Genomic DNA, 26683 nt, shown 5'->3' with positions numbered 1-26683 from the left:
GAGGGGTCATTTGAGTTTGCTTCCCAGAGGGATCCTATTCAGGGGTTTTCTCCCAAATTTGTCCCCAAACCAGGACAAGAGGGAATTTGCTTTTGGAGTGGTTTCTCAAGGGTTATTTTTTTTCCCTTTTGTCGCTTTTTCCAACCCTTCTACAGCTAGGGTAGGTGAAGGCAGAGGCAGAGTCCAGCCCCATGGAAAAGCTGATGTCACCTTTGTAGCTGAAAGCTGACACCTTTCTTCCAACCTTTAAAATATGAATTAGGAAAACACTGGGTTGTCACAGCACACCCAATCTGTAGCTGGACAGATAAATCTGGCCATAACATAAACCTAATTCAGCTAGCCAGGTTTGTTCTAGAAAAGAACAAGTCCCTGGGTGAACATGATAGGATAGATTTGACCTCAAACAGGAAACTCACCCAATCATATTCAATTTAAAGTAGAGACATATCAAGGAGCTGGGTAGTGTTAAGACCCAGACCAATCAGCTATGTAAACCCAAGAAAATTAAAACCCCCTTTAAAAGAGGTGGCAATAATAAACTCAGTGCTATTTGTTGAGGATGCTTGGTGAGTTCATGTAGTTTCTCTCTCCAGCTAACGACCCTTGATGTAATACTGGGTGATTCATCAGTCTCTCTATTTGCCAGACTCTTCTAAGAAGGATCTATTGGAATTTTGCAACGTGGGGAGATAGTTTAGGATGGTTTACTGAATTGAATTTTAAAAATAACTTCTCCTGCATCCCTGTGAATAAGAAAGGGCAAGGACTGAGCAAAAGAAAGAAGGTAAAAATATTGACTAATTCTGAATATGCATTTAATATTGTTGATGAAATCATCTGTAAGGAAAGAGGAATGGCAACTCAATGCCAGTGCAAAGTAATCATGGTCCATGGGTGCAGCCTGCAGAGCTTCCTGCCCTCCAGCACATCCCCATCCCACCCAATTTGGTCTCATCTATTTACTGAGGGGACCCTCAATCCTCTCATCCAGATCATCAAGAGAGGCACAGAACAAGATCATCCTGGAAGATTCCAGACATCCCTTGGAGCAAAATGTCAGGCTTATGGCCGTTCCATCTCTCGGTGTTCTGGAGCCTGCGCATGTCCCAATGGATCAGATTTTCTCCCTGATCCCAAACCTTCCTATTCTGAATTATGTTCCCTGGTAAATGGGCATCTCTGCTGATTCCCATGACTGTGTGTGGTGTGGTGATCCTGGCTGGATTCTTGGTACCCCCAGATCTGTTACATCCTTCTCCTCTCCACCCCTGAAAGGGGACAAAATAGAAGGAAAAGCCTGAGTTGGGAAAAAGGCAGGCAGAGAAACCTCATGGATTCTGGGCAAAAGGGACTCGACGGGGGGATACTAATTCGATTTATCCCCAGTCAGAATCGCAGCAGGTAAAATGAGAAGGAAAATAAATCCTAAACCATCTTTTCCCAACCCCTTCCTCCTTCCCAAGTCCCAGCATATTCCCAATTCTCTCCTTCCCTCCCAGCAGCACAGGGAGATAGGAATGGGGGTCAGGCTCCACCTCAGAAAGAACTATCAAGTCCTTCCCTCCTCCAAGGTGCATCCCATCCACAGGGTCAGTCATTCAGGAATTGCTCCAGTGTGGGACCCCACATGATCGTAAATGCTACCAGACAAAGAGTGGTAAACTGAAGGCCCACACACACCTATCCAGGTGATGTCACCTTTCAGAACATAGAAACCCAAAATGTTTTCATGGGGATCTCTAACTGCAAAGCAGCTGGGCAGCTGGCATCTGCGTCTTGCCCAGGAGCCAGGAACTACCCTTGGTGGTTTAGCACATGGCACTTAGTCCACTGATTTTCAATGAATAATGGAATATCCTGAATCGGAAGGGATGCACAAGGGTCATCAAGTCCAACTGCTGGCCCTACAAAGGACACTCCAACAATCCCACCCTGTGCCTGAAAGCGTTGTCCAAATGCTCCTGGAGTTCTGGCAGCCTTGGGGCCGTGACCATTTCTTTGGGACCCACTCAGTGCCCGATCATCCTGTGGGGGAAGAATCTTTTCCTGATAGCCAGCCTTACCCTGCCATGGCACAGCTTCAAGCCGTTCTCTTGGGTCTTGCGACTGGCCAAGAGAGCTCGGAAATTGGTGCCTGCCCCTCCACTGCCACTCAGGAGGAAGCTGGAGAAGGCTATGGTGTGAAAAACTAAAATTCACTCTTTCACTATTTTCAAAAATTTAATAAGGGAATAAAAAAGGACAATGTCTCCAGCCCCAGGCTGGGGTGTTCCTGGCTTTGGCCAATGAACACACTGGTACATTAAGGCAGTGTTATCAATGTACTGTTACTTTACTGAGGTACATACATAAGTTTCATGCATTACTCAAACATTCTTGGGAGCTTTTGATGTTGTAGGAACTTTCTTTTGTTTTGGTTTTTCACTTGGACTTTTCTACATGACATCCTGCAGATCAGGTTAATATATTTTATTCCTTCTTGTGGCTTCATTTTGTTGTTTCACACTTCCCTGATAACGAAGAGTTAACAAATTCTTCTCTAATTTTCCTCCCATGCTCTGGTTTGTGTCATGCTTATCATTTGGAGAGGTCAGTCAGCAGATGTGGGAAACAACATAATTGCTTTATACAGTTCTCTCAGTTACATAGAGATATTTTAACATTTTATGTTTTGCTAAGGCCTAGAGTACAATACATTCATCACACCATTATTTCTATAACTTATATGCTGTATACATAGATATATTCATCATACTACTATTTCTATGTGCGATACAGTGCTTACTTAGAAGGATAAATTATATTAGCAAACAGTTAAAAGGGGTTACAAATTGCGCTATTTTTGAATACTTACGATCAATAACAACATGTAAGAGCGAATACATAAATGCAAAAGCCAATATTATAGGGTCATTTTTAACATATGGGGTCTCCTGCAAGTGCCTTGTTAAACTTCATATGGTTGATGATTTTCCACGTCTCCAATATGTAAAGGTCTCTCCGCCCTGCTAAATTTAACTTTGTTGTTTGTGAAAAACGCCAATCACTTGTTTTAAAATTTTGAAAGTTTAGTAGTAAATAAAATGGTTATAAAAATAGAATTAGAGTAAAAAAATTGAACAATTAGGGTTAGGACAATACGAGACAATAAAAACAAAGTTACAGACGTCTGGGTGCCTTCCCGAGCAAAAAGCTCTGAAGAAGGACCCCTGTTAACAAAGGATTATCTCTTAAAAGCAATAGCCTGTTGAATATTCATACATTTCATACATGATGCACAAATTCCATCCAAACAAAGAATTCTCTCTGGTTAGTGTCACCTTTTTTCCTTTAATCTCTATGGCGTCTTCAAGGCTGAGCAAGGCAGAAGAAGTTGGTCTCTTCTGATAAGGAAGTAGTAAATTCTTTTTTTTCTCTGAAAGATCTATGTTTTCCTTTGGTTGGTATATAAAAACTACATTTTAACTACAAAACTACACTTACCATACTATCAAAATATTAATACAACATTACTAATCAATACAACATAATACATATAGTAAATATCTTGCGTAGAGCCATATAATATGCACTTTTCACATTGTTTATGAAATTAGACATACAGAACTTCATTTATAACACAATCCCATATTCCAGTTATCGTATTTCCAGTCCCGTCCCCTCATTCCCGATCCCGGTCCCGATCCCGGTATCTTCCTATTGCTCATCCTATGCTCTCAGTCCGGTTGCTCTTTCCGTATTCCCTGACCCGTTCCCCTATTCCCAGCCTCTGTCCTGTTCCCGGTCGCAGGCCCGTATTTCCATTCCCGGTCCCTGTCGCCGCCATCGCTCCGGCCCTCACGCGGCAGGGGAAATACCGCGCTGGTCCCGCCCACCAATCACAGCGCGCGATTCCCCTTGGTATTTGCATAGCTCCGCTTTCTTGATAGCGCCGCTTTCTTGATAGCTCCGCTTTCTTGATAGCTCCGCTTTCTTGATGGCCACGCCCGCCGTTGGCTGCAGCCGTGTCCGTGCTGTTTCCTTCCAGTTCCTTCCCAGTGCTCCCAGTAACAGCGATACTGGGAGAGAAAGCGCTCCCAATTCCTTCCCGGTGCTGTCAGGATCGCTCCCGGTGCTCCCAGTATCGCTCCCGGTGCTCCCAGTATCGCTCCGCGCTACTTTTGCACCCGCGCGGGGCGGCGCCGCTTTGGGGATGCCTTCAGGGCACAGCACGGCTGCCTTTGAGATGTCGGCGGCTTCCCGTGCTGGGGTGGGACCGGAGAAGGAAGAGGGGGGCGGGGGGAGGGGGGAGGGAGGAGGAGGATGGGGAGAGGGGGAGGGGCAGGAAGGGGCAAGAGGAGGGACCGGAAGGGCCAAGGGCTGTTTGGATCGTGTTTAGATCATGCAGGACTCCAAAGCCAAGCTGCAAATGCTCCTTTGTGGGGTTTCTTGGAAGTCGACGTGGCGATCGCCCGGTACCGGCGAGGAAGAGGGGTCGATATCGGTGTTGAGACAGTCGGAGTGGAATGCGGGAGTCCCGGAGTGGGGAGACCCCGAAGCCGGGAGACGCCCGGTAGACGGAAGGGGTGGGAGGAGACTCGAGCGAGGTCCGGGCCCCACGACCTGAAAGGGGCGGTGACTTTTCGAGCTGGACTTGGGCAGCGGGACCGTCAAACCCAACGCGCTCAGCCCTTGTTTTTTCCTCCCCAGACCAGGATTTCCCATTTGCAAACCTTAGCCGGATAGAGGAGAAAGTAGTGAGGAAGAGGAAGATGTCCTGGGACCCTCAGGCAGGTGAGGAGGGGGTCACTGCCCCTTTCCCCCTCTCTTCTCCATCTCCCAGCCAAGCATTGCCCCTGCCGTCGCCGTCCTGCCAGGGATGGATTGGGATGATCTCCTTCCCTTCCCTCTGGCACAGAGGCAAATCCCATCCTCTCCTTGTCCTCCCTTCCCCAGGCACTGAACTTAGGATGGAGACCAGGGAGGACAAATCCCTTTGTCAGAACCTCATGGAAAGAGGCCATTTTGAGTGGCTCCACAGAGCAGGAATCTAAAAGGGAGGAAAAGCCCCAGAGATCCTTGTACAAGGAGGGGCTGCAGACCCAGTCCAGGGATCTACAAGGGGGAAAGACCCTCCATGGGCTGGAAATGCAGCTGGAGGTCTGGCCGGAACTCAGAGCTGGGTGTCCATGAGCAGTTTTATGATGGGGAGAAGCCCCAAAAGTGCTTGAAATGTGGGAAGAGCTTCAACCAGAGCACAACTCTGATCCACCATTGGAGAATCCATACCGGAGAACAGCCCTACGAGTGTGGGAACAGCCCTACGAGTGTGGGGACTGTGGGAGGAGCTCCAAACTGATTGTCCATCAGAGGATCCACACAAAGCAGGGTCCCTATTAGTGTGATGAACACCGGAAGATGTTTCAAACCAGCTCCCATCTCCTCAGGCATCAGCAGATTCACACCAAGGAGAGGCCCTTCCACTGACCCAGCTGAGGGGAAGGGCTTTAACCAGAACTGCGCCCTTGTCACCCACTGGTTCATCCACATCGGTGAGAGATCCTACAAGTGTGGAGTTTTCAGACCAGCTCCTATCTCTTCCATCACCAGCCGATTCACATAGATGATGAAGCCCTTCTGCTGCCCCACCTGCAGAAAGGGCTTCAGGTACATCTCCAACCTCATCATCCACTGGTGCATCCACACTGGGGAGATGCCCTACAAGTGACCCGAGTGTGGGAAGAGCTCACAGAGCTCTCGCTTGACGCAACACCAACAGAGGCATCACTAAGGGAAGCCCAGCGAGTGCCCCGAGTGTGGGAAGAGCTTTGTACGCTGCTCCAGCTCCATCCCCCATAGGAGGATTGGCATTGGATGATCCCCAGTGACCCTCATTGTGCAGAGCCCTGGTGATCCATGGTGCTGGTGATCTGTGTTGGAAAGATACCTGGCTGGGGGGGCCCACATCCTCCTGGTTCCCCATCAGCACCTGGACACATCCACATACCAACATCAGAAATCCATTGTGGAGAGCCCATTTGTCAACTTCCGATCCCAGAAAAATCTCACCTTTTGCATCTTCTGGTGGCATCAAGCAACACTGATCGCCTTGGAGGTCTTCTCCAACATAAATCCATCATTTTGATCTTCTCTGTCCCACAGGCATCTTCCACAGCCAAATGGGGAAGAACTGGGGCAAAATCCACGGTTTTAGAGACAGTGGGGTGGAAACCCTTCCTAAAAAGGTTCTTCCCACTCACCTAAGCACATGGATGCTCAGCAGACACAAACACATAAATCCTTTTGGTTTGGCCTTGATTTTCTTTTCGTTTCTCTTCATCCCTTTGAAACCCCTGAAACCAGGATAAAAATAAAGATGTTGAACAAAGACATGGATGAGGATATATGGGGGACAATGACATGGGTAGGGACATGGGGGGACATGGACATGGGGGACATGGACATGGGTGGGGTCAGAAGCTATGACAGTATCAGTGCCACCAGCACGTTCATCTCAGCCATGGCAAAGTGCTGCTTGATGCAGTTCCTGGGACCACGTCCCCACTGCCACCAAGGTGGTGTCTCAGCTGAATGTCACCACCCACCAGGGCAGGACAGTGAACTTGTTCAACTGGTGGAAAGTGGCCCGGAAGGGAGTGACAGCCACCAGGGTAACCCAGAGCCACCACACTCTGGGGGCCCCAACTGCCCCTGGGGACAGGACAAGGAGCAGTGTCACTTGAGTGTTCACATAGCCTACTGGCAGTGTCCCCTGACACATCCTGGCGGCTTCGTGCGCTGACTTGTCATGGTGGCAGCATCCCCATAGGTGTGGCGACATCGTCCCTGATGTGCGTCCTGATAGCATTGTGTCCCCTCCTCCTCACGTGTCCCTGTCCCTTTCCGTGTGTCCCTGTTCCCCTTCCTGTGTCCCCTCCTCCTCATGTGTCCCTGTCCCTTTCCGTGTGTCCCTGTTCCCCTCCCTGTGTTCCCTCCTCCCCGTGTGTCCCCGTCCCTTTCCTGTTCCCTTCCCTGTGTCCCTGTCCCTCCCCCGTGTGTCCCTGTCCCCCGCCCCCGGCGGGGCCAAAGTCCCCGAGGTCCCGGGGTGGTGTCCTGCAGGAGGTCCTCGTGTCCTGCAGGATGTCCCCCTGTGGCGCAGGGTGTCCCCGTGTCCCTCAAGGTGTCGCCGTGTCCCGCAGGATGTTCCCGTGGCTGCTTCTGGCGCTGAGCGTCTGCACCCGCCCCGGCACAGGTAGGGACATGCCACGGCATCCCACGACACCCCGTGACACTCCAGATCCCATGATAACCCGTGACACCCTTTGTCCTCAGAGTGTGGGTCCTTCTCCTCTCTTTTGGGTCCGTTCCCCCTAATTTTAGGTCCTTTCCTCCCTGCTTTAGATCCTTTCTCTCTATTTTGGGTCCTTTCCCACCTTTTGAGTCCTTTCCCCTGGTTTGGGTCCTTCCTCCTATTTAGGATCCTTTCCTCCCTATTTTGCGTCCGTTCCCCTGGTTTGGGTCCTTTCCCCCCATTTTGGATCCTTCTCCGTATTTAGGATCCTTTCCTCCCTGTTTTGGGGAGGAAAGGTTTGGGTCCTTCCCTCTGTTTAAGGATCCTTTCCCCCCTATTTTGGGTCCTTCCCCCCTGGTATGTGGTTTTTTCCCCCCTTTTTGGTCATTTCCCCCTGGCTTGGGTCCTTTCCCCTGTTTAGGATCCTTTCCCCCCTATTTTGGGTCCTTCCCCCCTGGTTTGTGTTTTTTCCCCCCCTTTTGGTCATTTCCCCCTGGTTTGGGTCCTTTCCCCTTATTTTGGATCCTTTTCCCGGTTTGGGTCCCTTCAACGTATTTTGGATCCTTTCCTCCCTATTTTGGGTCCTTCCCCCCGGTTTGGGTCCTTTCCTCTCTCTTCTGAGTCCTTTCCCCGTCTCGTTTCCCCCTATTTTGGGTACTCTTCCCTTGCTTTTGGCACATTTTTGGCTGCCTCCCCCTTCTCCAACCCCCTCCCCACCCCTTAGCCCTCCTTACCCCCCACCCCGTGTTCCCTAGGCGTGTCCCCAGCTGTGTCCCCAACTGTCCCCCCACGTCACATGGACTCGGTGCTCGACATCCTGGACGCCCTCGAGTCCCCGGCCCGGGGCGGCTCTCTCGGCACCGCAGCGGCCTTGTGGAGGGAGCTGGGGGTCTGCAGTACTCCGGGGTGCCGGGCGGTGCTGGGCGAGACCCCCGGGACCCCCGAACGCCCCCCGGCTCTCACCTTGGGCCAGTGGCAGCTCCTGACCGAGCTCCTCCGCCACGACCCGGTGACACCGGAGCTGGGGGTGGTGCTGGCCCCCGACGGCTCCACGTTGGCCCTCGGTCCCCTCCTGGCGGGCATCGAGGCAGGGCTGAGATCCGGCGGGTTTGGACGACCCCTCCCCACCCTCGACCCGCCCGTCGACCCCCTCTTGGCCGTCACCATCGCCGAGGCTCTGGGGACATCCTTCCTGCTGGCCGGGGGTGGTGACAACAACGCCACCGCGCTGGGACCCGGCGGCTGCTGGGACGATGCGGAGAACCCCCAAAATTACACCTTGAGGGGTCCCCCGTCCCCTGTCCCCGACCCTGTGGCCATCGGGGCCATGGATGGGGTGGTCCTGGGGGCTCGGCTAGCCCGGGGACCCCTCCCGGTGGTCGAGCTGATCCAAGGCTACTACGGCACCGGGAACGGCTCGGAAGCGGGAAGACCCCCCAGCAGTTACCGGCGCCGGGATTTTGGTGCACTGGCTGGACAGGGACGCCTGGAGAAAGAGGTGGCGGCGGTTCTGGGGCTGTTGAGGACACTGTCGCCCACCCCGGAGTTCCTGAGGGACGTGGGGGCACAGGAGGTGGCGGCCGTGGCTCATAGGGCAGCACGGGAGTTCAGTGAGCGCTACGTGGGTAAGGGCGGGGTGACACCTCCTAAACTAGGGTTGTCACTTCACAGACATGCGTTGTCCCACCCTAAACAGGGATTGCCACTGCACAAATGGGGGTTGTCACCCCCTAGATGGGGTTGCGACCTCCCAAATGGGGAGTGTCACGGCTCAAATGGGCGTTGTCACCCCCAAACGTTGTTGTCACCCCCTAAACGGTGGTTCTCACCTCCCAGACAGGGATTGTCACCCCCTTAATGAGGCTGTCACTCCTCAAATGGGGGTTGTCATCCCCTAAACAGGGATTGTCACCTCCCAGACAGGGATTATCATCCCACATGTCTCCACATGGCCTCTGCCATGTCCTCAATGTCTCAGGGGACACCTCCAAGCCCCATGTCCCCACACGGCTTCTGTCATGTCCTCAGTGTCTCAGGGGACATATCCAGCCCCTTGTCCCCACGTGGACACCAGCACAACCCCAAGGAGCCCCTTGTCCCCTGATGGACTTTATCTACTGTGTCCCCAACAAGCCCCATGTCCCCACATGGCCTCTGCCATGCCACCAAGGACCTGTCAAGTCTCTCATCCCCTGGTGGACTCTACCATGTCCCCAAGGAGCTCCTTGTTCCCATATGGCCTCTGCTATGTCCCCAAGATCTCAGGTGACACCTCCACCTCCCCCTCCCCACAGAGTGCCCCACCATCATGCCCCGCTGCCTGTGGGGTGCCCAGCCCTACCGAGGCACCCCAGCCCTGCTGCGGCCCCCGCTGGCCTCAGTGTTCCTGCACCACACCCTGGAGCCATCACAACCCTGCCGGACCTTTGGTGCCTGCGCCCGCGCCATGAGGGACATGCAAAGCTTCCACCAGGACACCCGCGGCTGGGACGATATTGGCTACAGGTCACTGTCACCGCCCTGGGGCAATGGCAGCCATCATGGGCCCTGGCACTCCCTGTGGGGGCGATCACTGTACCTCTGTGAGGACTGTCACCTCCATTGGTTCCTGTCACCTCCCATGTGGTCTCCATCATCTCCCTCAGTCCCTGTCACTCACCACAGTCCCTGCTACCCACCATGTTCCCTGTCACCCCCTGGGGAGCTGGTACCTGTCACAGTCCCTGTCACTCCCCTGGTTCCTGTCATTGTACCTCGGTGGGCACTGACACCTCCACTGGTTCCTGTCACCCCCAGTGAGGATGGTCGTTGTCTCCCTATGGTCCCTGTCAACCCCCGTGGTCACTGTCATCCCCTGTGGTTCCCATCATTGTCCCACCATGGTCTCTGTCACCCTCCATGGTCCCCATCACTGTCTCCCTGCAGTCCCTGTTGTTGTTCCCTCACAGTCCCCACCACTGTCCCTTCATGGTCCCTATCACTGTCCCTCCACTGTCCCCATCCCTGTCCCTTTGCAGTCCCCATCACTGTCCCGCACTATCCCCTCACTGTCCACATTGTGTTCTCACAGCTTCGTGGTGGGCTCGGATGGGTACCTGTACGAGGGCCGGGGGTGGCACTGGGTGGGTGCTCACACCAAAGGCTACAACACCCAAGGCTTCGGCATTGGCATCGTTGGGGACTTCACGGCCACCCTGCCGGACCCTGACACACTGGCCCTGGTGCGGGACGAACTCCTGCCCTGTGCTGTCCGCTCTGGCCACATCTGGCCAAACTTCACCCTGCGTGGCCATCGCCAGCTCAGACACACCGACTGCCCTGGCAACGCCCTCTTCCAGGAGATCCAGAGCTGGCCTGGCTTCCAGGGGACACCAGTAGCCCTGGGGCTTGGGGTGAGTGGCCTGGTGCGGTTGGTGGGAGGGCATTTAGGGTCATCTTGTTAACTGACCGTGGGTCTTGTCCACTCTGCAGTGAGGAACGGCCTTGGCTGGGAAGCCTGGGATGGATGAGGGCAGGAGGTTGGACGCTGGTCCAGATCGACACCAGAGCCATGGATCCCAGTCTGGATGGACACTGGTCCAGCAGATGGTCTGATGGAGCCCAGCTGGACATTGGTCTCCAGCCCCCCAGCCTGGACAGCCCCCAGCCCAGATGACCACCAGCTAGCCACACCCTGGCCTACCGCACTGGCCCACCAACACATCCCAGTAGCCCCAACCTCAAAACACCCCTAAATAAATCCAATTCCAGGACATCAGCTCCGGGTGGTCTCTGCAGAGCAAGGGGGCAACTGAGGCACGGTCTGGGGGTGACTTTGGAGTGATGGGAGGGGACTTTGGGGCCACCCTGGAGACCCCGAAGTTCCCCGTCCCCCTCCCTCCCAAAACGAGCGCCCACCCCCCAAACTGGTACCCGCAGTATCCCGGGACCTCCAGCTGCCACTTCGGAGGGACACCAGGAGTCACCGTGACCCCGCAATCCCTTAGAGCGGTGACCCGCGGTGTTCCCCGGGTGTCGCCAGTCCATCCCCAGTGGGAGCAGCGGCATCACCTCCCGGGGCAGAGGCAGAGGAGGAGGAGAAGGAGGAGGCGAGGGTGTGACTGAACCTCCTGCCGGGTCACATAGGAAATCCGCGACAAGATCCGGGGCCGAGCGCAGGCTCAGTAGCGGAGGTACGGCTGGGACGGGGGGGCGGGGACGCGGGAGGAGTCCCCAGAGTCCCCAAGGCCCCTCGGGGATGCTGCGGCTGGGACAGTGCGGGGGATGTGGGGTCGCGCAGCATCCTCGGGCGATGCGGGGGGATGGAAGGGGGGGGACCCCTAAAACTGCTGTCACTCCCCCTTGTGGCATGTGGGCCACCCCCCCACTTTGGGGCTCCAGTGACAAATTGGCAGGTAGTGGTGACAAAAAGCTCAGGTGCCACCTAGGGGATGTCACAGAAAGGGGATCCTGCGGTGCCACCGCACCCCCTACACTGAGCGGATGACAAAGGGGACATCAGAGGGTCCCGAGGGTGCAGGGGGGTGTGCAGGGGAAGAGCAGCCGGGGCGCGACAGAAACTCCTCTGGTCCCCCCTGCGCCCGGGGCACGGGAGTGGCGGGGCACCTAGCACCCTGCCTGGCGCCCTGGCACCGGCAGAAGGGGGTCTGCGAGGGGATGGCGTGGGCAGCCACTGGGGGGACAGGAGAGCCCAAAAATCGGGGACCCCTGAGTGGGCAGAGGTATCCCAGGGAGGTGGGACCCCGCAAATTGGGGACCACTCGTTGGGAAGTTGTGCGAGACATAGCCAAGAAGTTTCCTCTTTAGATTCAGACGAAAGGAAGGCCGAATGTGGTGGTACGTGGATGGGAAATCCGATGAGGATGATGACGCTGGCAGCCATAATAGACACGGTGACCAACACCACCTTGAGATTCCAGCCGGATTCTGGCTCTGGGAAGCACGGGATGGTGAGGAGGTGGAGGAGTGCAGGTGCTCCACAGTTCCCAATTCCTCTCCCAGATTCCCACAATACACATTCCCAGCCTCACCCCAGGAAATGCAGAGAGTAGGGAACTGGGGGAACACGGGGACTTAGGAGGTCTGGGGGTCCCAGATCCAGTAAAAGGGGAGGCTGGGGTGTGGAGAGGTTGAATGGCTGGGAAAGAGGGTGCAGGAGGGGATTGGTGCAGGATGGGGGGTGCATGGTATACACATGGCTGGGGAAGACAGTTTCAAGGGGTGCAGAGTCTTTTGCAGAGGAGATTCCAGGGGCTTCCTGTGTCCAGGAAAGAGAGTCCAGTGCTCCCTAGTTTCAGGGAAAGGGGAGTCACAGGCAGGAAGACCCAGGAATGGATGACCTACAGGCTCTCAGTGTGAAAGAACAGGGGGTCTGGAGGTTGGGAAAGGAGGGAACAAGGATCCGGGTCCCAGAGTCAAGGAAAAGCTGAAGGCTGGGGTCTATAGTGATGATGGAATGACCAGGAAAGGGAGTGCGGGGGTATTAGTGGAGGACAAGAGGTGTAGGTTAAGAGGTTTCAGTGTCATATGAGGGGGTTCAGGGGGTCCCAGTGTGGAAAAGTTGGTGAAGGGGGTGTCAGTACCGGGGTTGGGTGTTGTAATGCATTAATTGGGTTTATATTTGTAATGTTTTTTTCTGTCTGTCCCTGCCCAGCAGCGCACACCCCCCTCACTGAGATGTACTCTAATCCTGTTTCTTCCATCGGGAACACTGATTGGGTGATGCCTCTGGGTCTCGCCTATGGGCCCTGCCCCCCTGGGGAGAAAAATCCACGGCAGAGGAGGAGCCAGCACTCTGGCATCGGCTTTCTGTCGGATAGGTTCTCAAGGCTGAGCAGGACGTAAGAATAAAAGCAGAACTATCCCACCGAAGTCAGAGTCAAGACTCTTCCTTTACCTTTGGCGGCCGTCTAGTCTCGTGGGAAAGGCTACAGTTGGGGGTGCAGGATGGGAGGTTCAAAGGGTCCCCAGTGTTGAGTACAGGTGCGTCATAGGTTAGGGAGAGCCAGGACAGCTGAGGATGGGGGCTAAAGAGGTCCCCAGTGTTAAGGAAAAGGGAAAGGCAGGAATGGGGGTGCAGGGGGTCCCAGGAGAAATGAAAAGGAGCATCTGGAGGGTGGAGAGGCGGGGTGGCCGAGAAAGGGAGTTCAGGGTCATTCTGTGCCAGAAATGGTGGATCAGGCAGTCCTGGTGCTCTTGAGTTGCGGTTCAGGGTTCCCGGTGTTGGGAATTGCAGTTCAGGAGGGTCCCAGGGTAAGGAAAGGCAGTGATAAGGGTGGGGAGAGGTGAGATCTCTAGGAAGGAGGATTCAGGGCATCGCCAGTGTTGAAGAAGGGAAGATTTGGGGACTGGAAGAAGCAGGAATGGGTTTGAGGACTGGCAAAGGCAGGAATGGGCACCGAGTGCCAAGTTCAAGGGAAAGGGAGAGGCTGGGGGCTGGGAGAGGCGGCATGGCTGGGAAAGAGGATGGAGGGTTGTGCCAGGGCCAGGGAATGGGGTGCAGGGGGGGTTCGGCACACAGCAATGTGGGGTTCAGGGGGGTCACGGATTCAGACAATGGCAGTTCCCAGGTTCCGGTTCCCGGGAATGGCAGCTCAGGGGTGTCCCGGTGCCGAGGGTCCCACTCACCCCTCGCCACCCCCCAGGACCACCCCTCACCCCAGCACTACAGCCATCGATGGCACTGCTCCGCTGTGGCCCTACCCCCAGAAGCACCTCTGGGCCCACGATTTGCACCACTCTTTCCTGCCAGCCAATGGCAGCTGGGGATGTTCATTATGGAGGAGACCCTGGGCTGAGGCACATGAAGCTCCTGGCCAGTGGTGAATGCCCCTCCTTTGGCTCAGGCCACCCCTGGGGCCATCGTTTGGGTCATGTTCCCATAGCCATCTCCAGGACCATTTCTTGGGTAATGTCCCCAAAACCACCCCCAGGGCCATCGCTTGGGTAATGTCCACACAGCCACCCCCAGGCCCATTGCTTGGGTAATGTCCCCAGAGCCATAGTTTGGGTAATGTCCTCACAACCACCCTCAGGGCCATTGTTTGGGTAATGTCCCCATGGCCACATCAGTTGAGATCAGATGTACTGGTAGCAGTGATCTGATAACACCTCCCTGAGGAGGAAGGACCCATCACACGCTCACACAACGGCCATGAGGGTTGCAACACCCAAATCACCCAAAACAGCAGGTTTGCACACCACAGCCTCTCACTCTTCTCTGAAGGCATCTCCAGGACATCACTGTAGCTTGTCATGGCTGTCTACAAGGTGACAGTAGCAACCGGTGACATGGCAGAAGCTGGGACCACCAACTCCATCTCCATCACTTTGGTGGGCAGCTATGGCGAGAGCCGCCAGACCACCGTCTCCTTCTTGTTCCTGCCAGGGAAGGTGGGGATGAGGATAGGGTCACAAGGGGTGGTGGGGCTGTCCTGGGGACATGAGGGGTGGCACAAGCTGCCCCAGGGATGTGAGGGGCTGCAGGGACTGTCCTAGGGACACAAGAGGATGGTGGGAAGGGATTTGAGAGAGATGGAGGAAAGGGGTTCCTGGGTCTGGAGGAAAAAAATTTGGGGAGGGTGGTGGGTAGTGCTCCTGGGGGGATTGGAGGAATGGTGTTCTGGGAAGATGGAGGAAAAAGACTTTGAGGGGATGGTAGAGAATAAGGATCCTGGATGCAATGGAAGCAAGTGGGGATGCTTTGAGCCCCTTCTCTGCTGGTGTCCCCAGTGCCACCACAGGGCATCTGCCCATCCCCCCAGAAGTCATTTCCTTCTCTCCAGGAGAGGAGCCTGTCTGTGCACTGCGGGCAGGACTTGGGTCCTATTATCCTCATCCGTCTGCATAAGTGGCGGCTCTTCCTGGAGGATGCCTGGTTCTGCAAGGACATCCGGGTGACAGCCCCCAACGGCACCCTGTATCGCTTCCCCTGCTACCAATGGCTGGAGGGGGTCACCACGGTGGAGTTGCGGGAGGGCTCAGGTAGGACCCACCCTGCCCCTGTCCTCCTCTGATGGCCAGTGGTCCGACTTTTGACAACCCCCTTCTTTCTAGGGAAGAAGCTGGTGGATGACAAGCTGCAGATCCTCAAGGAACATCGTTTTCAGGAGCTGGCAGCACGGCAGGAAGCTTACCGGTGACAGCAGGGAAACAGGGACAAAGGCCCTACTTTGGCCAGGTGGGCTGGTCAGCAACGATGCTGATGTCTGCTCCCATTTTTCCCCCCACTCAGGTGGAAGAACTTTGCCCAGGGCTGGCCCCGTTGCCTCAACGTGGACTCCATCATCGAGCTGGACTCCAGCATCCAGTTCTCCCGCATCAGGGCCAGCAACTTCACTGGTTTCCTCATCTTCCAGTAAGCAGTGCCCTGAGACCATGGACGACCTGGGTGATGGCAGGGAAAGGGGCCAGAGAAGGCAAGGGGTGTGCTGACATCACCCCTCTGCCCTGTAGAGGGGCCTCCCACTTTCTGTCAGGGTTCCTACTGAGACGCACCTCCTGGAACAGCCTGGATGAGATGCGCACCGTCTTCTCCCGGACGCAGGGCAGGGACATTGGTGGGTGCCTTGTGTGTTGTCCCCTGCCCTTCCCCCTGCATCACTCAGGGCTTCACAAGATGTGCCTGGAGGGTGGGTAAGTGGGTGCTGATGTGTGACCATCCCCTTAGTCCCTGAGTACGTGGCCAAGCACTGGCAAGAAGATGACTTCTTCGGTTCCCAGTTCCTCAATGGCAACAACCCCATCGTCATCCATCGCTGCACCACACTGCCGCTCAAATTCCCAGTGACATCAGAGATGGTCGCTGGCTCACTGGGAGGTGGTACTGACCTGGGCAAGGAGCTGCAAGAAGGTCGGATTTTCCTTGTGGACTACAAGGTGCTGGAGGACATCCCAACCGACACCATTTATGGGCGCCAGCAGTACATAGCAGCCCCACTCTGCCTGCTTCACCAGGGCACCGATGGGCTCCTGCGCCCCATCGCCATCCAGGTAGGGATGTCCCACCCCAAACCTTACCATCAGGAGAGTGGCAGTGGTCCTAGACCACAGGGTGGTGTCCCACAGCTCAGCCAAACGCCAGGACCCTGCAGCCCCATCTTCCTGCCGAGTGATGATGAATGGGATTGGCTGTTGGCCAAGACCTGGGTGCGCAATGCTGACTTCTACAGCCACCAGCTCCTCACCCACCTGCTGAGGACCCACCTCTTTGGGGAGGTCTTTGCCATCGCCACACTGCGCCACCTTCCCACCTGTCACCCCCTCTTCAAGGTAAGGTCTCCCTTCAGGGCCATCCGCTGCTCCCCACCCCTGGATCTGAGGACAGTTATGCCCTACCTGAAAGCCCCCCCAGCTCCATGAAGGGGTCCGTGGTCATCTGCCTGGTGTTTGTTCCCCCCCTCAGCTCCTCATGCCCCATTTCCGCTTCACACTGCACATCAACACCTTGGCTCGCAGTGTCCTCATCAACCCAGGTGGCCTCATTGACAAGGTAAGCCCTGGGGACTGAGAGCAATGGATTCTGCTGGGGCACTGGGGCCTGTTGGCACTGAGGGCCACTGAATGCTCAGGGGTATTGGGAGGCATGGGGGTGTACTGGGGACACTGGGGGTCTACTGGAATCCACTGGGGCACTGGAGGGCACTGAAGTCTTCACAGCGCTGGGGTCTACTAGGGACACTAGAAGTACCGGATTCTGCTGGGGGCAGTGGGGTCTCCTGAGAGCCTTGGGGTCTACTGGAAACACTGGGGGGTACTGGGGTGCTACTGGGACCAATGCAGAATATGTACTGGGAATACTGGGTGTGCTGGAATTGCTGGGGAGCACCGTAGTGTACTCAAGGCACTAGGGGGCACTGGAAACCATGAGAGACCTGGGAGACACTAGAGAACATGGGGTGGAGAGCACTGGAGAGCACTGGGGTATGTGGGAGTACCGGGTGTGTACTTGGAGGACTCGTACCCTGGGAGCAGTGCAGGGTACTGGGGTATACTGGGAGCACTGGGGGACACTGAAGTCTGGCACATCCTGCCCTCCCCAACAATGGGTGGCCCTCCTCCCAGGGCTCAGGCGCGACCTATGAGGGGCTGCTGCTGGTGGTACAGCGAGGCCTGGAGCAGGTGACCTACAAGTCCCTGTGCCTGCCCGATGACATCCGCCACCGTGGCATGTCCCATGTCCCCAACTACCTCTACCGAGATGATGGGATGAGCCTCTGGGAAGCCATTGAGAGGTAAGACTGGTTTTGCGGGGGGGTGAAGGGTGGTCCTAGCATGCCCCAGGATCTCAAAATCACTTTGTCTCTATGGCAGCTTTGTCACTGGCATTGTGACATTCTACTATGGTGGGGATGCAGCAGTGAGTGGGGACACTGAGCTGCAGGCCTGGGTGATGGACATCTTCACCAATGGCTTCCTGGGCAGGACCTCCTCAGGTAGCGTATCTGTGGCTGCCACAGGATGTCCCCAGGGGAAGCAAGGGACAAGCAGGTCCCTGAGGCTCTTGACTGTCCCCACCGCTACCCAGGTGTTCCCTCCTCGCTGCAGACAGTGGCGGAGCTCATCAAGTTCCTCACCATGGTGATGTTCACCTGCTCAGCTCAGCACGCGGCTGTCAACAATGGGCAGGTGGGACACTGGCCAGGGACCCAAAGGATATCCCTAACTGTCCTCCAGCCATGCTGGGGACATGTCCCCTTCCCACTCCTCTGTGTGCAGGAAGGATGCCCCCATGCTGAACCAATGTCCATATCATACCTCTCTATATGCCAGAAGGATGTCCCCATCCATCCTATCTCCATGTCAGAAGAATGTCCTCACCCTACATCCCCATCCAATGGGTCCCCATGGTCCCCATCTATTCCCTCTTCATACCGGAGGAGATGTCCCCATCCATCTCCCTTGCCATGCTGAGGTCTTCCCACCTGCCCACTCTCTGTGCCAAAGAATGTCCCCACCTATCTCCTTGCTGTTTCGGGGGGGTGTCCCCACCCATTCCATCACTGTTTTGGGGGGATGTTCTCAGCAGTGACCTATCCCCCTGCAGTATGATCTGGGGGCCTTCGTCCCCAACGCCCCGTCCTCCATGCGCCACCCACCACCCTGTGAGAAGGGCCGGGCCTTCCTCCAGCACTTCCTCGACACCATCCCTGAGGTCGCCACCACTGCCAACATCCTGGTGGCTCTCATTCTCCTCAGCTCCCAACTCAAGGACAGGGTGAGTCTGGCCCCACAGCCCCCATGTGCCCCCCCAAACAGCTCTGTGGGCCTGGGAAACTGCAAGAGGTATCTACTAAGGTGGATGTCACCACCTTTGGTGTCACCAAGCTTGTGGGACAGCCACCATTGCTCCACACCTACCAGGGTGCCAGAGAACCCCTGAACAGCACCAAGGGGTTGAAGCTGTCTCTGTCCTTCCCCAGAGGCTCCTGGGACAGTACCCAGAGGAGTGGTTCACGGAGGCGGAACCCCGGCGGCTCATCCGGGCCTTCCAAGGGCAGTTGCAGGAGATCCGGGAACGGATTGAGGAGAGGAACCACCAGGCTAAGCTGAGATACAACTACCTGAACCCACTGGAGACAGAGAACAGCATCTCCATCTGAGCACAGGAGCTGCACCGGCTCAGCACCCCCAGCATTCCCAGCATCCTGCATCTGGGCATCCCCAGCACACTCAGAACCCCACATATGGTCACCCCCAACATCCAACAACCCCAGTATCTGGACACCCAGTGCACGCAGCACCTCCAGAACACCCAGCATCCTGCATCTGGACACCCCCAACACACAACCACCAGCATCCGGACATCCAGTACACCCAGCACTCCCAGTACCCCTTTTACATAGCCATCCCCAACACCCTTGTCACCCAGCATCCTGCACTTGGACAACCCCAGCAACCCCATGACCCCACACCTGGAGATCCTCAGCATCTACCCCCTAGCACCCTCAGGACCCCCTCTCCATTTTCCTCTCCCCAATAAATGCCAGCTTGTCAATCATACCCTTGCTGCTTGTTGGCGTACCCTAAAACCACACAGCCCTCCATCAAAGCAGGAAGCTGGACTGAGGCAACTGGGAGACATGACGGAGTTTCCAGTGCCAGCTCCCAGGGCTTTCTCACAGTGCTCCCAGTGCTCATCACTGGTCCCCAGTGACCCCAGTGCCCCTCTGCAGTGCTCCCCTTTCGTGGGCAGAATGGGAACTTCAAACAAAGTTTATTAGATAAGCTCTATTTGATATATAAGGTACAGAAAGGACCCCAAACACCCCAGAACCTACCCACAACCCCCTGGCTTTCTAAACTTCTCAGAAGGGAATATGGGAATGGATGGATCTAATCCAAGTCCAGCTTCCTCAGCCTCCTCACAGGCAAGGTGCTCCAGCCCCACCTTGGAGGCCCTTTAACTACATCTGCTTAGGCTTCCAGACATCTTTCCTGTGTTGAGGAACCAAAACCAAGGCACAAGAACCTGGATAATCCACATCCTTAATCTCCTGGTCACACAGCCCAGGGTGCTCCTGGCCTTCCTTGCTGCCAGGGCACATGGCTGCCACCTGCTCAACTCCCTACCCACCAAGACCTTTTCCACAGGGATACTCCCAGCCAGGCAGCTCCAGCAGGTGCCACTGCAGGGACTGACATCAGCATTTGTCCCTCTGGGATTTCATGAGTGTGTGAACTGAATATATGCAGGTAACCAAGACATCCCAAATCCACAGCTGAAGTGTAAAGAGCAGATTTATTCTATCGCCATGCTAGCAAAATGGGGACACATACAATCTTAGGTTTATTCCATCTTAACAAGGGCAAAAAGCACACACACCGAGCCTGTTCCCCTGCCATAACATACTACAGAGCCTATCACAGGCACATTTCCTTCACAATGCTGTGCTTTTGCAATCTCCAAGCTTCTTATCTCTCTTTCTTCTCACCAGGAGACCTAGCCTTGTGCAAAACGCTTTTTAGGACTTTTTTGCAACATCCTGTTATCTTCTGCAGAAATTCAATTTCTCAAAGTAGGCAGAAAACAACCCAAAGCAAAAGCAACCATAATATTTGAAATTTCCCCCACTGAATATTAGCCTCTTTCAGCTGCAAGGTCATCTTTGAATGAAAATATTACTTTTTCTTATTTTTTTTCTTCCTTGCCAAATCTTCTGCTTTTAACCTCTTCCTCCCCTCATTGAGGTCTTTGCCAATACATGCTTTCCTCTGTCAGAGTCCAGGGCATTCCTCTGGTTGCCCTGGAAGGTCAGAGACCTGGGCAGAGGGGTCTGGGACCTGGACAGGGGGTGTGGTGGTGCAGAACGGGACAGAACCAGACACAAGGGGGGTCTGGGACCCTGGCACAGAGAAGACACTGGCTTTGATATCAGTCTCCGTGGCTTCCTACACTGCAAGATAAATTACCGGCCACAAGAGTGAGAAAGATAGTAGTTTAGCTTATCACAAGGTGAAAAACAGTGGTTTTGGGTTTTTAGTATGGAAGTAGATGGGAGCAAGATGGAGGATTTTGGGCATTGTCTCTTGCTTCTTCTTTCTTCTTCCTTCAGTCCATTTTGTGTAGTGACGATGATGGCACAGAGTAGTTTAAGGAGATTGTGTCAAAGTAGAGATTAACTGTTTAGTATAAGGGATAGGTATTGGCAAATAATGATAAATAAAGAGTATGTAACAATTAGTGTAAGAGGCAGCGACAGCCCAGTGCAGGGGGAGTCGTCAGATGCCCGACCAGCTGCACAGATCTCAGTTAGGCACTGAAAGAATTGTAAGATAAGAAACAATAAACAAAGTGCGCAACCTTGAAAATCAGAACCTGAAAACTCCGTCTCTTTCTTGCGTCCTGCTCAGGGCTTCTCAGAAGGCAAAAAGACTCTAAAACCATCTGAATCTCGGGAAGCCAAACCCGAAATTCCTCCTCCTCGCTGCCCTTCACTGAGAGACCTGAGAGATCTTTCCAGTAAAGACTCAGGCAAAGAAGCCATTGCATCCCTCAACATCAATACTAGCGTCTGGTATTAAATCCCCCTCCCTGTTCTGAAGCAGCCCTGCACAGCACAAACAATGGACAGAAATGGCCTTGCTGTTATCTCCTGTCAGTGTCTTCATGGCTCCTGTTTGTAATCTGCCCTGTGACATCCCAGCCCTGCTCCCTTCACATGTCCCCACGGCCCCTGTGCAGGCCCAGGGCAGGACAGGAGCATTGCAGGGGGGAACGGCCCCTGTGCCATGGTGCCCACAGCAGCCTTGGGGCTCTGTGCCTCATGGTCTCCCTGCTGGGCAGCCTCTGCCAGCTCCTGCACAGCCCGTGGCACCTGTGGGCCTGCACAGACAGCCCTGCCCCGGGCTCTGCCGGGCTCTGGGCCAGCAGAGAGGCCGGGCAGGGCTGGCCATGGCGGGGAACAGGCCCTGAGCCCAGCAGGAGGATGGAGCTGGGCCACAGCCAAACTGCCCCACAAACCTGGGCTGAGCAGCCAGGGCTGGCAATGGCTGGGGACAGAGGTGGGCAGTGACGAATGTCCTGGGCCCCTCGCCTGTTCTGTCCATGCCACCAAGGGCACAGATCAGCCTCCTCTCAGGGCCACTTGCCTGTTTTCAATGCCGTCCACAGGTGCTGGCCCTGCCCAACAAAGCCTGGGCTGAGTCCTGCCCCTGCACGCTCACACAGGCTGAGATGGACACTGATGGCTTCTGTGCCAGGCTCTTTCAGGCCAGCCCAGCTCCCTCCAAGCTCTGCCAGCTGCCCTGAGCCCGCTGCAGCACCAAGGGCCTCTCCCCAGAGCACAGCCCAGCCGGCTCTGGCCCCACAGCTCTGCTCAGGGCAGGCTGCTCTGGGCAGGGGCCCACGGCCTCAGCCCCTCTGAAGGGCACAGCAGAGGCTGGAGCTCAGAGAGGGCTCAGCCCCACCATGAGACAAGGTGCTTGGCCAAGGGAAAAGGAGGCTCTCTGTGTGCCCTGCTCCCCTCTTCCTGAGGTCCTGAGAGCTCTGCAGCCCCTCCTGCCATCCCATCTCCACAGGCCAGCACAACAGCCACAGCCCTTGTGGTCCTAAAGAGCTCATACTGCTGCAGGCACAGGGCCCATTCCAAGGCTGGTGCAACCATAAAGTTGTTCTTATTTCCCATTCATTCCCGCTCTGCTAAGGATGAATCTCAAGACACAAAAAAAAAAAAAAAAAAAAAAAAAAAAAAAAAAAAAAAAAAAAAAAAAAAAAAAGCTGCAGGTTAATTTCTTTCATTATTTCTTTCATTTATAATTTCTTTCATTTAAATACAATGTGAGTCTCCCTATTTATACAAAATCTCCATGTCACACAAGCTTGGTGGATGCTGAAGGAGGAGAGGATGAGTTATGACATTTCTTCTTAAAGAAAACAACATAACAAGTGGAGAAGAAAAGATATGTAAATAAGGAAAGACAGACTTGATCTGTCATGACATGCACTAGGAGTCACTGACAGAGGACAACAGGCAGGCTGTGGCTGTTCAAATGCATCCAGTCCTAAGTTTCTTCAGGGCATCCTTGAGCTCCTGGTTCCTCAGGCTGTAGATGAGGGGGTTCAGTGCTGGAGGTACCACTGAATACAGAATTGACACCACCAGATGTAACAGCGGGGAGGAGGTGAAGAGGGGCTTCAGGTAAACAAACATGGAAGTGCTGATTTTACAAGGAGACTAGACAGGTGAGGGAAGCATATGGCTTTGTGCTGTCCCTGCTCAGAGGGGATCCTCGGCATGGCCCTGAAGATCCGCACAGCATTGGAAAATATTAGTACAAACCATCCAAATCCTAAACACAAGAATCCCAACTTTGGCCAGTTATTTTCAGAGATGCTCCAGTCTACAGATTCTCAGAGACTTGAACTTTTGTTGTCATGGAGACTCAGAACCCTGCAAGGTCAAGGGCCTGTTGAAGATGAAGGCTGGAAGAGAGTCATTGCAGGTACAAGGAAGGAGGTTCCTCGTCCTTCTGAAAACCTGACAAGTAGGACAGGTACCTTCTACAACAATTAAGAGGCCCTGGAACTAGGTGGCTGCTAGACAGCTGATGAGGTGGGTGAAGGTGCTTCTGGGATAGAGGAGCCTCCTAAAGCAACACCACCTGTATGCTGCATCACAATCTCCCCTGTTAAGAGGAAAAGAAAGGCAGTTTAACAGGAGACTCCCTTCTGAGGAGAACAGAGGACCTGATTTAGACAGGACCCAACTCACAGGGAAGTCTGCGGTCTCCCAGGGACTCAGGTAAGGGACATTACTGGAAAACTCTCCAGTCTAGTATGGCCTTCTGATTACTATCTGTTTTTTCAGGCTGGCAATGACAAAAAAATAAAGAGATGTCTGGGCAATCAAAAGAGGTTTCAAAGCCTTGAGACAATTGGTCGCAGGATCAGGAGCACAGGTAGTGATTTCCTCAATCCTTCTGGTAACAAAAAATAATATTGAGGGGAAAAGCAAGATCCATCATGTCAATGCATGGGTCCAAGGCTAATGCAATTGGAAAAAATTGGGTTATTTGACCATGGGATGATCTATTCAACACCTCGTCTACTGAGAGCTGATGGGATTCACCTTTAAGAGGGAAAGGGACAAAACCAGGCTCAACAGTGATGAAGTGTCAGAACTTGAGGAAAGGAGCACTAATAGCATCCCTCAATCCTGCTACAATGTATTACACCTGAAATGTTTCTACAGTAATGCATGCAGCATGAGTAACAAACAAGAGGAGCTGGAAGCTGTGGCTCACTGCCAGAGACTTGACATCACTGGCATAAGTGAAACCTGATGGGATGAGACAACTCTGTGATGGGAGTGCCCCGTTGGATGGTTAAATGCTCTTTCAGAAGGGTAAGCAGGGCAGGAGAGGTATGGGGTGTCATTGGATATAATGGAAGGGCTGGAATGTCTGGAGCTCACAGCTGGCAGTGGCAGAGAGTGTCTGGGTATGAATCAAGGGGCAAACAAATAATGCAGATGTCGCCATAGGAGTCCACCATAGACCACCCAGCCAGGCCCAGGATAGTGAAGAGTTATTATCTGAGGAAGTAAGAGACACTTCCAAGGAAAGATGCTCTCCTGGATCTGCTGCTTGTCAACAGAGAGGATCTTGTGAGCAAAATGGAGACTGGTGGCCATCTCATCCACAGAGACCACAGAGCAGTCAAGTTTAAAATCTCTGTTGACAGGAGCAAAAGTGCCAGAAAAACATCAACTTTGGCCATGAGAGTACACCTCAGGCTGTTCAGGGAACAAATGAGTACCCTAGGAAAATGTTTCTGCAGGTGCTGGGGTCCATCCATCACTGCATCACCTTCTAAGGGCACAGGAGCAGCAACTCCTAAATGCTGGAAGTCAGGCAAGGTAGAAGGCCGGCATGGCTGAACAGGGATTTTCCCTTGGATATAAGGAAAAAAGGAAGGTGTGTGCCCAGTGGAAGAAAGGTCAGGAAGAATACAGAGACGCTGCTCAACACTGTAGGGATAAAATTTGTGTGGCCAAAGCTCAGTTGGAATTGAAGCTGCCAGAAATGTGGGGAACAAAAAAAGTTTTTCAAATATATTAATGACAAAACAAAGGGTAGAAATAGCATTGTCCCATTTCAGGATGAGGATGGCCACCTCACGAACAGGGACATGCACAAGGCAAATGTGTTTAATACACTCTTTGCCACTGTCTTCAACACAGATGACAGACCTAGGGAATCTCAGCGTAGATCAAGAATGATCAACTCCCAGCTGACTGTGAACTTGTGTGGAACCTTCTAATCTAACTGGATCCCTACAAATCTATGGGGTCAGCTGGGATTCATACAAGAATACTCAAAGAGCTGCTGATGTCATTGCAAAGCCTTTCTTGATGATTTTTGAGTATTCTTGAGAAACCAGAGAGGTCCCAACTGACTGGAAACTGGCAAATGTTGTCCCAATTTTCAGGAAGGGTAAGAAGGAGGACTCTGGAAACTACAGGCCTGTCACTGTCACTTTAGTGTCCAATGATATAACAGAAAAGATTAGTCTGGGAGGTATTGAAAAATACCTGGAGGACACAGCAGTTATTGGTCACAGCCAGCACAGCTTCATGAGGGGAAAGTCCTGCTTGTTGAACCTGATTTCTTTCTCAGACAGGGTAACCCATGTGGTTGATCCAGGAAAGCCAGGAGATGGAATGTTTTCTGGACCTCAGCAAAGGTCCTGATACTGTCTCTCCCAGGACCCTTCTGGACAAACTGTCCAGCCCACAGCTGAATAACTGTGTTACGGCTTGGGCACAAAGGGTGATAGTGACAGGTGAAATCAGGCTGGCACCAGTCACTAGTGGGGTTCCACAGGGACCCATCATCAGCCCAGTTTTCTTCAACCTCTTCATAAATGACTTGAAGGCAGGACTCAAATACTAAGAAAGTTTACCAACAACATTAAATTGGGAGGAGCTATCAACTTCTGCAAAGACAGAAAGGCCTTGCAAAAAGCCTCGATAAATCAGAGATGTGGGCAATCACCAACTGTGTGAAGTTTAACAAGGGCAAGTGCAGGATTCTGCACTCTGCACCTGTGTCATGGGTTGGCACAGGTTTTTAGCTATGGAGAAATGTGGAATGTAATTCCCTGTCAGGACCTGGGAATTGCTTTAGAAATGACAGGGACCTATCAGAATGCTAGTTTGAGATATTAACATCTGGTTTAGCCCCTGAAAATGTTGAATGTGACTTTGGGCAGTACCCATATAAAAACCCTCATCCCCGGCAGATCAGCCTCTTCCGTCTAGGATAGCCATGAGGTAGCATCATGGGCAGTACGGGGGCTCGGCTTAGGCCCCAGTGCCCTCTGGGTGGCTGGGCTGGGCCCCGCCAGGCCTCCAGGAGCCGCTGCCCGCACTGAGAGCGGTCCGAGCTGGCTGAGGCCCCTTCTCCCCGGCTGCCAGCGGGGGAGAGGGCGGCTGCAGCTCGGCAGTGCTGGCCACGTACTAGGGCCACAGCAGAGGGGGCTAAGCCATGGCCCAGCTTAATCGCTGCTGGCAGCAGAGAAAGAAAAGCCTGCAGCTTTATAACAACTCTGAGCCGGGAGCCCTGAATAAGACCTGAGGGGTGGAAAGGAGGACATCAGGACATCCAACAGCCTCCCTCATCACACTTTGTGTCTCTACAGCCCTGTAGCCTGGGGCAAGAGATCACATGGCTATTGGTGGTCTGGGCAGATTTAACCCTTTCCTGGCAACATGAAGCTTCTAAAGCATAACCTTTCCCTGAGAGAGAGAAGAAAGAGAAAGAGGGTAGGTAGAAAAGACACCGCATGAAGTCAGTGGATTAAGAGTAAAAGAAATAATAATATTATTGGAATGGGATTGAAGAAGTGGACATTTTTAACCAGACTTCTCTGGAGTAAACTATGGAGAAATGGACTGTTCTTTGTAACAT

General features: G+C 53.9%; 2 protein-coding genes and 1 long non-coding RNA gene across 3 annotated transcripts; 2 read left to right on the top strand and 1 right to left on the bottom strand.

Annotated features, from left to right (window-relative positions):
• The first annotated feature begins 4666 nt into the window (after positions 1–4666).
• Positions 4667–10973, top strand: PGLYRP2 (peptidoglycan recognition protein 2). The gene is made up of 6 exons (XM_040088530.2): positions 4667–4776; positions 7182–7234; positions 8041–8898; positions 9568–9778; positions 10344–10665; positions 10745–10973. The coding sequence occupies exons 2-6, from the start codon at positions 7183–7185 to the stop codon at positions 10745–10747; spliced, it is 1446 nt and encodes a 481-aa protein (XP_039944464.1). The 5' UTR covers positions 4667–4776; position 7182; the 3' UTR covers positions 10748–10973.
• Positions 4748–11356, bottom strand: LOC120764584 (uncharacterized). The gene is made up of 3 exons (XR_005704231.2): positions 11186–11356; positions 6243–6335; positions 4748–6172 (listed from the first exon to the last, which is right to left on the bottom strand). It is a non-coding gene; the product is annotated as an uncharacterized LOC120764584 (long non-coding RNA).
• A 3171-nt stretch (positions 11357–14527) lies between these two features.
• On the top strand, positions 14528–18879 carry LOC120764546 (hydroperoxide isomerase ALOXE3-like). The gene is made up of 13 exons (XM_040088527.1): positions 14528–14665; positions 15058–15256; positions 15329–15410; positions 15507–15629; positions 15728–15831; positions 15942–16264; positions 16340–16543; positions 16677–16763; positions 17336–17505; positions 17585–17706; positions 17799–17899; positions 18318–18488; positions 18694–18879. Exons 1-13 carry the CDS (start codon positions 14528–14530, stop codon positions 18871–18873), a joined length of 2004 nt encoding a protein of 667 aa, XP_039944461.1. The 3' UTR covers positions 18874–18879.
• The last annotated feature ends 7804 nt before the right edge of the window (positions 18880–26683 follow it).

The sequence above is a fragment of the Hirundo rustica genome, chromosome 31 (assembly GCF_015227805.2).
Source record: "Hirundo rustica isolate bHirRus1 chromosome 31, bHirRus1.pri.v3, whole genome shotgun sequence".
Taxonomy (NCBI): domain Eukaryota; kingdom Metazoa; phylum Chordata; class Aves; order Passeriformes; family Hirundinidae; genus Hirundo; species Hirundo rustica.
Note: the sequence above shows the minus strand (reverse complement) of the source record. Positions and strands in the feature narration are given on the sequence as shown.